Source organism: Oryzias melastigma, linkage group LG17 (genome assembly GCF_002922805.2).
Source record: "Oryzias melastigma strain HK-1 linkage group LG17, ASM292280v2, whole genome shotgun sequence".
Taxonomy (NCBI): domain Eukaryota; kingdom Metazoa; phylum Chordata; class Actinopteri; order Beloniformes; family Adrianichthyidae; genus Oryzias; species Oryzias melastigma.
Genome location: NC_050528.1, coordinates 14,962,704 through 14,972,763, shown reverse-complemented (window position 1 = coordinate 14,972,763; position 10,060 = coordinate 14,962,704). Strand labels below are relative to the sequence as shown.

Here is a 10,060-nt window from a genome sequence, read left to right as displayed (position 1 = left end):
TTTATTATCCTGTAGGGATCAGACACTGTTATGAGGAACAGCAAAGGGGAGCTACGTCAGAAAATAACAACAGTTATTAGTTTTTCTTCATTGTGAGAGTCATTGAAAATGTCTAACTTTAGCTCTGTTTTTAGTGATTTTGCAAACATGGAAATGTAAGCAACGTTAACTGCTCAGAAAAATCTTCTGCAGCTCTGTCATCACCGTCATGGAAAGCTAGCGTTAGCATCAGCATGAATGAAGAAGAAATGACCTTCATAATCAAGCAACCAGCATTCATTGAAGTACCTACAACCTTCATCTAACTATGACTGAGTTTTCATAGAAAAATAATAAATGACTCGTTTAATATCATCCAGAGGACTTTGGGGAAGCAGCTGTGGAGCATTCTGCAGGAGGAATACTGACATTTGTTCTAAGAGGGAAAACAATACAACTAGGTAGAACATTTATGAAGTAAATATTGTACAAAGTTTGGTTACAATTGGTTAGGTTACTTTTCATTATTTACATAAAATTACTTTAAACAGCGTTTACTAGTCAGCTTTGCCATTCTAAGGCATCAACATATAACCGTAAATAACTCTGCACACTCGCCTTTCTGTATGATGTCATGTGAAAGGGTCTAACTAGCAATTTATATCGTAGTCCCACTCTAATCTGTAATTAATGTACAATTGATAATTACCAAATCCAACATCTTGTGTTTGTGTGTTCTAGGAGATGGAGAAGAGAGACAACAGAGATGAAGTGTTAACAGAAAGTCTGCAGGTTAACCATTTGCAACTTTCATATGAAAGGTGCATTTTGGACTCTTCAGAAGATGAACAGGTGATTCATTTTTACCCTTTTAATTTTATCTGGGTACATTTTTGGTGGGAAATCCAACCAGGTCCTTGCTTGACCTCTGCAATTCAATGTGATTTGCCTCTTTCAATTTTGGGGTTTGTAAGGTTTACCTCCTTCCCACCGCTTTTCCCTTTATGTTCAATTAGTTTAGAAATGTGTATGAATTGTCAGTTTGAATTATTTCCTGGTTTGCTAAATGTTGGTCTGTGGATTCATGACCTCCAGCTGGTGAAACGACCGTCTGCACGCCACATTGTGGAGTCATCAGAAGATGAACAGGTACTTTATTTGCAACTTCATAAGAATTCTTTAGAATTTCACTGCTCTTTGTTTGAGACTTTCAAACTTACAGAGATATTTGCACAGACACAAAAGGCCCTGCTGGAACCTACAAAGAAGCTAATTTACAAGACATTGATTAGCATTGCAGCCGAGCTATGACCGATTTGCTATGAATGGGGCACTTAATGAGAAGAGGGAGCGGTCAGAGGAGAAGGTTTAACTGACTCTAACACACGATGTGCCATTCATTGCCACTTTGCACATTTTTCCTTGATCAACTTGCTGTTTAGTTTATTTGTCCAAAAGAATTGCCTTCCAACAATTACCTATTAAACTGCAATGTTTCCACATATGAACACTTTCATAGCCACTAGTGAACCCCTCACAACAAGGTCTAGTGTTTTCATCTTCAGTTTTTGTTATTTCTTGGACAACATCAATGTATACATGCAAACATATTACATAGGTGTGTTCATTTGTAAAAACACATGTGTACATGCACACTCAAACAAGTTGCTGCTTTACTATAACAAGTAGCATTTTGGTCCTGTAGCTAAGTCTCATAAATTAGGTTTTAAAGGCTGATATTACATTGTCAGTTTGAATGATTTCTATGCTTTAGTGTTTAACACTAGAAGTCTTTTGACCTCCTTTAGGCAAGGGGAAGCTAACTGGCTACTTCCTGGCTAACCTTTGCATCATTTTATGTGTAAATGTGGTCATTACCTGAGGAATTAGAAGGGGAGGGGTGGGGGGTGGCTGATGGGATTGTTCTCTTGTGTGGGGGAGGAAGGTTGGCCAACAAACTGTGTTGAGGATGATTGGCAGAGAAAACCTTTTCTTGTGAGGACCACAGAACGTTTTCTTCTCTGATGGGGAGTCGGTTTATTGGCCAACAAAAAAGTGAAACAATCACAGCGTAAATGTAAACGTTTACGTTTTTTCCAGAAAGCCACACATAACCCAATTTTTAATCATTAATTTCTGTAATCTTCACAGAAAAAATAAAACTAAACAAATAAATAGTCAATCCTTTCCTGTTGTAGTTCAGACTGCAGAAGGATGGGATAAAAAGTCACATTCTGTGGGTCTCGATCAACTGGACTAAGAAAAATAAATAGATATTCTCTGAAAGTGTTTGGAGTCTATGAGCTGATGGCATTTGTTGCCGTTTTGTTGTTCAGAGGAGCAGCTGGCAGAACCGGTGCAATTCGTGACTCCTGGTCAAAGTACTCTAGCATTCCAGAAATCATGTCCACAATGTCCAGAGCAGACTTGGACACTAAATACATGTGCAATGCCATTCCGTATTTAGGAAAAGACTCCAGTCGTGACATTGGAGAGCGACTTGCGGACAATGTTGTGACAAGGCTTATGGAACCCTTTTTGGACAGGGGCAGGACTGTCAAAGACTACAACTACCTGAAATGTGGTGTTAATGTGCTGGATCAGAAACTGCGTGCTTATACTGTGCACACAGGAACACGGAGATGGCCTGTAGCTGTTTTCTACGATATCCTTGACATTGCTGCTTCTAATGCACATGTACTGTACAAGGCATGTACAGGATCGAAAGAGTCCAGAAGAAAGTTCCAGCATAAGCTTGCAATTGAGCTAAGAAATAGACACATGCAGGAAGTTGCACAGGAGAAAGAAAGAAAAGAGACACTACGTGAAATGAGAAAACAACAACTTGCCGAGTGTAACAGAGTTGTAAGAGAAATCGCAGTTCCGAGAAATGTGCCATATGCCACAAGTACACCTGTCGTAAATCTATTTGTGTGCAAAACGTGCTAAAGAAAAAAAAAACCACTAGCTAAACACTGTTCATTCAGACTCACAAGTGTGCACATAAGTTATTTATCAATGCAAATTCTCTGGAATATTTTTTGTGTGGAATAAATGCTTTTTCTTTCTCACTAAAGTCATTTGTTTCATTTCTCCTTCAATGTAGGCCAAGGCTGCCGGGTTCTCAAAACCTGTTTTTTGTAGGAGGAAGGGAGCAGACCTGTTTGCTATTGTTCTAGCCAAATCTAATTTGGAACTTGACGACCCAGTGATTAGGCTGATCACCATATCACTACTTTGAGAAGGGGAGGGGGACACAGCAGCAGAAACGGAAAATCCCAGGGATTCTAGTGTTAATAGAGGTAAATGGTAAATGGTAAATGGCGTATACTTGTATAGCGCTTTCTACCCTCCTTCAAGGGCCCAAAGCGCTTCACAGTCACAGACCCATTCACCCATTCACACGCACATTCATACACTGGTGGTGGCTCCGCTGCCGAACACTGGCGCCAACCTCCCACCAGAGGCAATTCGGGGTTCAGTGTCTTGCCCAAGGACACTTCGACACATGGGCGGGCAAGGCGGAGTCGAACCCGCTCACTTCTGATCAGGAGTCGACCGCCCTACCGCTGCACCACGGCACCATGGACTCATACGTAACCTGTGCTCCATCTATAACCCTGTTTTAAAATCCTCGCCCAAACATACTCAGCATGACAAAAGGCACATCATTATCCACAGATAAAACCCAGGACATGCGATGGAGGTGAGAGAAATGGGGGAAGACAATGTCGTTTGGGGACTTTGTTGGCCATGGAAGGACTGAAACTCCAGATACATTTCTCCAGCTCAACACCAATCAAACTGACCCAAAAATCCAAAAAACATCTTCAAACTAGAAACTTTGTCCAGTTTAATTTTTTTTTAGAACTTCTTTCATTTGACAATGACCTCGATGACAGTGAATCTACACCCGACATATATCCTAATATAGTATCAGTTTTACATATTTGGCGTAGATCATGTACAGCACTTTTTTACCTTCCTTAAAGCCCCAAAGTGCTTCACTGTCATAGACCCATTCACACACACTGATGGTTCAACTGCCGAACACTTCCACCAGAGGCAATGTAGGGGTTCAGTGTCTCGCCCAAGGACATTTCAACGGGTAAGGTGGGAATTGAACTCGCAATCTTCCAATCAGGAGTTGACCGCCCTACCACTGCACCATATCAAATCAAATAAACTTTTTTTTTTAATAAAAAGTGATTTTCATACATGAGTAGCTCGCTTTAAAATTAAAAACAGAAACACAAAAGTTCAAATAAAAACCCAACCCATGCTTTATCCCCCCTATATATCCCCCACATAACACAAGATATGGCACATGGTAATCACTCAGGATATGCATCAGAAATGGGTCAACACTTGGAAAAATAGTCACTATAGAAATGACAGGATTCTGACCTTTTTCAGTATATTGACAACAGATATCACCAGATATGACTGCAGGTCAATTTCCAAACTTGTATACGACCTAAATAAGACACAACTAGTATCAGGACACACTACATGTCCTATTTCAATATCGTCTGTCCAGATATGCTGCCTGTTTTAATATGTACCAGAAATAGTCTAGATTCTTCAGATATTTAAGGAAATATCCCCAAAAGATATTTATGGTTTCTGGCTCTTTTCACGCAGTGATAACACTTTGGAGACCCCAGTCTCTTCTGTTTACTCCCAGTTATAACATGGAAGTAAAACAAAAGGAAATATGAGTCAGATTTGTACAATATGTATTTATTTCTGAAACAGATTAATTTGTTCCAAACATCAGAAGCATCAATCACAGACAATTCAGAACATTTTATCCTTCACTTAAAGAAGGTAGGAACCTATTTAAGCAATCACATGACAGGATGGCTGTCTACCCCAGAGCATGATGGAATTGTTTTTCAATCATTTTAAGAACCCGATAAATTATCCAAGAGTACATTTCTATCTACTGAAAACTATTTTCAGTAAAAAATGACAGAAAAGAGAATTTCAGTGTTGAGGTGAGCTCCATGCAGCAACGTTTACTCATCCAGATGACCATTTCCAGACTCCTGACGTCGATCTTTGACTTTTTCACAGTGATAAAAAAATAAACAATTAAAGGGCCGCTCCGCCCCCGTCCATCCTAACTGAACCAGGAGATGTGGACCCCCGCCGAGCTCAATGGTTCTGTTGAACGGTCCTCTCTAAGGCCAAATGAACACTGCCATCACCGATGATTCAAACTGTAATTGTGAGGAAAATAAACAGATTTTACTTTATTTGTTAGTCTAAAGAAGTCAATGACAGCATGTTCAAATTAACTAAGGGATAAATAGAAAAACATTCCAATCACAGCATTATATGTGATCATATGTCAACAATTTAATTTAACATGAGAGAAAATAATCCCTTAGTGTTATTTGTGTGATATATATACTGTATATATATATATATATATATATGATAGAAAAAAAATAAAAATCTTAGTATTATTTGTCACTGTGTGTGTGTTTTTATTAAATAAATCAAGGCTAGAGTAATAAAAACGATTAGGACCACATAAACACGATATAGAAACTTGTCATCATGGGGCCGTTTAGTGTGTAGGCTACTAAACACGTAATACGTAAAAATATGTTGTTACTGTTGTTTAAATCTCATTTGCGCCGCTTTACATATTATGTGTAAAACACCAAGAACTTACCGATAAAGATTTATAATGTTAACCAATAAAGCGATTAGCTGTTAGCAAGAAGGAACCGCGGCCGTGGTAATGCATTTTTATTTTCTTTTTCAAAAAGCTGTGGAGCCTCAAAAACACTCTTCTGTTTGATCTGCAGCTCCTCCTTCAGTCATGATGGGCGTAACCAACAGGAGCAGCAGAAAGAAGCTGATTGGCTGAACTCACACTGACAACATCTGATTGGTGGATCAGATTCAAACTGTTTTTTAAGGAAGTGAACACACAGTGAACACACAGTCTTCGTGTCTGAGAGGAGAAATGGCGCAGAAAGGAGTCGATCTGGATCAAGAAACCTTCAGCTGTTCCATCTGTCTGGATCTGCTGAAGGATCCGGTGACTATTCCCTGTGGACACAGCTACTGCATGAAGTGTATTCAAGGATTCTGGCACGGAAAGGAGAAAATCCACAGCTGTCCTCAATGTAGGAAGACCTTCAAACCGAGACCTGTTCTGGTAAAAAATTTTATGTTTGCAGCTTTAGTGGATCAGCTGAAGAAGACTGGAGTCCAAGCTGCTCCTGCTGATCACTGCTATGCTGGACCTGAAGATGTGTCCTGTGATGTCTGCTCTGGAAGAAAACTGAAAGCCATCAAGTCCTGTTTGATCTGTCTGGCCTCTTACTGTGAGAAACACCTTCAACCTCATTTGGATGAAGCTGCATTCAAGAAACACAAGCTGGTGGAACCCTCCAAGAACCTGCAGGAGAACATCTGCTCCATTCATGATGAGGTGATGAAGATGTTCTGTCGCACTGATCAGAAGTGTATCTGTTATCTCTGCTCTGTGGATGAACATAGAGGACACGACACAGTCTCAGCTGCAGCAGAAAGGACTGAGAGGCAGAGAGATCTGGAGGAGAGTCAACAACAAATCCAGCAGAGAATCCAGGACAGAGAGAAAGAGGTGAAGCTGCTTCAACAGGAGGTGGAGGCCATCAATCACTATGCTGATCAAACAGTGAAGGACAGTGAGAAGATCTTCACTCAGATGATCAATCTCATCCAGAAAAGAAGCCATGATGTGAAGCAGCAGATCAGATCCCAGCAGCAAACTGAAGTGAGTCGAGTCAAAGATCTTCAGGAGGAGCTGGAGCAGGAGATCACTGAGCTGAAGAGGAGAGACGCTGAGCTGAAGCAGCTCTCACTCACAGAGGATCACAGCCAGTTTCTGCTCAACTACCCCTCACTGCCACCACTCAGTGAGTCCACACCCTCATCCAGCATCAATGTCCGTCCTCTGAGATACTTTGAGGAGGTGACAGCAGCTGTGTCAGAGCTCAGAGACAAACTGAAGGACATTCTGAGAGAGGAACGGACAAACATCTCAGCGACAGTCACTTATGTGGTTGTTTTACTACCAGAACCAAAGAGCAGAGCTGACTTCCTAAAATATTCATGTGAAATCTCACTGGATCCAAATACAGCACACAGACAACTGTTACTGTCAGAGAACAGAAAGGTGACGATGATAAAACAACCACAGCCGTATTCTGATCATCCAGACAGATTTACTGATTATCTTCAGGTTCTGAGTAGAGAGAGTCTGACTGGACGTTGTTACTGGGAGGTGGAGTGGAGAGAAGACTATATTTGTGTAGCAGTTGCATACAAGAACATCAGTAGATCTGGAGATGAAAGTGAATTTGGTTTTAATGACAGATCTTGGCGATTAGATTGTTCTCCAGACAGTTTGTCATTTTACCACAAAAGAATAAATACCTCCATCTCCGCTCGTGTTTCCTCCAGAGTAGGAGTGTACCTGGATCACAGAGCAGGTGTTCTGTCCTTCTACAGAGTCTCTAAAAGCATGACTCTCCTCCACAGAGTCCAGACCACATTCACTCAGCCGCTCCATGCTGGACTGAGGTTGGGTTGGTTTGAAATCTCAGCAGAGTTCTGTAAACTCAAATAGTCCCTTAAAGAAGTGAAATGTTTGTTTTTAGTGATTTCTCTGATTTCCATCATTTTGAACTAAACGTTTTAACTGTTAATATTCTGTGGAGTCAAGTTTGTAATAAGAAGAGAGAAATGAAAAGTCTGTAGAATGTGGATTTGAGACATTTTTGAAGATGGATCTCAATCTTTTTGGAGTAAAATCTGTTTTCTTGTTTGTTTTTATTTTATGTTGGGATTTAACTGTTTGAATGCGAATTTAACACAAATGTTGTGTTCATGTTTTTGTGTTGTCATGTGACGACAACACAAGTTTCTGTGTTTGTTCTACACAGAAACTACAAGAGAACAAACTGAAGGAGGAGATTGTGTTTGTAGAGAGAACATTTACAACTTTATCTTTTTGACTTCATTTAACTATTTTAGATTTAAGATTTTTATTTTCATTTCTTTGTAATTCAGAGGAAAACTAATTCTGAACATTTGACAATAAAAACATCCTGATTCTTTTGTATTAATTCCAGAGTCTGTGTGATATCTTATGAAGAAAAGTGTGAATAATCTGAGGAAGAACTGAGTCAGTTTTCCTGGAGCTCCAGAAATGACAGAGTTCATGTTTAGAGCAGAAACATCTGTCAGTCAGTCTGAGTCCTTTTGACTTTCTGCAATAAAACAGCTTCATTACAGTAGAATGAGAAGTTTTGCTTAAAATGTGATCCAAAAGTTTTTCTACTTCAATGATTCAAAAACTGTAAAAACCAAAGGTCTGGTTTTCAATTGAACACTGAACAATTTTCAACACTGAACTGTTGAAAGACAATTTTAATATCTGATCAATTTGATGCTTTGATTCAGAAAGTTCTCTGTACTGACTGTCAGCTTTTAAATCCATGAGATTCCAGCAGCTGCAGAAAACAAAAGGAATGCTGCATTACTGCCATCTACTGGAGATGAGCATTACATATATTGACAATGTCTTTATTGTATTACTTTTGGTAATTTAATTATTTGTTTATTCAAGACAAAAAAACATAAAAACAATAAACATAATGTCAAATGCTGACATGATGATCCAGGCGTGACAGGAGGACTTTATGGTCCATCGTGTCAAAGGCTGTTGTCAGGTCAACACCAGAACAGGCCGTTTGGCATCAACAGACACCGCAATGTCATTGTGCACCTTCAGCAGGGTGGACTCTGCTCTATACCGAGATCTAAAACCTGCCTAAAACTATTTAAAAAAAAATGTGCATGTTTAAAAGCAGATATGCATTAAATACATGTGGCAAAGTTACACAAATTCCAAAATTACCCAAAATGCATTTAAAACAAATGACAAAGCATTGTATAATCAAAAGGGGGAAAAAATGTAAAATATTTTATTTACTTTGTAGCCAGGAAATAACAAATTAATCGCAAACCTGGGGAACTTTTTTTGTAACATTGTTTACTGATCATCTGCAAATAATCACAAAATAAAAATCACACACAAACTGTAAATTTACATCATTTATTGTAATTAAGGGTGTCAAATGTTAATAAAAAAAGAATAATCACAAATTTTTGTTTTAATTAAGCACTATTAATCACAATGGTTTACTAGGTACATTTTATAACAAAATACAGTTTTTGAAAGAAAAAAAAACTGGCCATGGAAGCCCAAATCTGACATGCAAAACGAAGGACTGCTACTCCTTGAGATGCAATTAATTTGCGTTAATGAATATTGACACATTAATTCTGTTTGATTAACCCTGTGCATTAACAAACTAATGTTCACAGCCTGAATTTATTCTTCTCCTTCACTTAATCTAAAGAAGAACATTTCAATTTTCTACTGTCAGTTTGTTACTATTTTCAGCAGTCTAAGATTCAGTTTCTCAGTACCTGAGAGATAAATCACTATTTCTATCATTTCTGACAGTTTTCAAGATAAATATATTTTTTTCTGAGCCTTCTGTTAAATAATAAAAAAAATTGAACAATATTTAAAAGGAAAACAAGTTTCCAAATTGGAAAAAGCCTCTTTCCAACTTTGCCAAGTTATTTTCAGTGTGGACCAAATGTCTGTTTCTTCAACACTACACTATAAAACCAAAATTTATAACTTTACTAGGTCAGTGGGAACTATCACATTAAATCTGAGGCAGGAGCACTCCACCCATCGAGAGACGGCAAACTATCTTTCTCCGATCAAGAACCATGGACTCAGACTTAGCGGTGCCAACCCTCATCCCAGCCGCTTCACACTCAGCTACAAACTGCTTCAATGTATACTGCAGGTCCTGGCAGGACAACGTCATCTGCAAAGAGCAGAGAGGAAATCTTTTAGTCCCGAAACCAGATCCTCTCTGGACCCAGACTGTGCCTAGAAATGTTATCCATAAAATCCATGAACATTAAAGGACAGCCCTGCCAGAGTCCAACATGCACCGGGAACAGGTCCGATTTACTTCCGGCTATG

At 39.1% G+C, this 10,060-nt stretch overlaps 2 protein-coding genes and 1 long non-coding RNA gene across 3 annotated transcripts in view; 1 reads left to right on the top strand and 2 right to left on the bottom strand.

Moving 5' to 3' along the window:
• Nucleotides 1-10,060, bottom strand: part of LOC112144307 (tripartite motif-containing protein 16-like) — a gene marked incomplete in the record, with an annotated part of 1,074,856 nt that overhangs the window by 718,604 nt on the left and 346,192 nt on the right.
• The window catches only part of LOC112144402, a 32,214-nt gene that overhangs the window by 9,229 nt on the left and 12,925 nt on the right, over nucleotides 1-10,060 (bottom strand). The gene's annotated exons all lie outside the window — the stretch shown is intronic.
• LOC112144301 (tripartite motif-containing protein 16-like) lies at nucleotides 5,924-7,799 on the top strand. The gene has a single exon (XM_024268784.2). The coding sequence runs from the start codon at nucleotides 5,963-5,965 to the stop codon at nucleotides 7,613-7,615; it is 1,653 nt and encodes a 550-aa protein (XP_024124552.1). The 5' UTR covers nucleotides 5,924-5,962; the 3' UTR covers nucleotides 7,616-7,799.

Excerpts from the sequence above, each read along its gene's own strand:
- LOC112144301 (XM_024268784.2), top strand. The coding sequence starts at position 5,963 with ATGGCGCAGAAAGGAGTCGATCTGGATCAAGAAACCTTCAGCTGTTCC.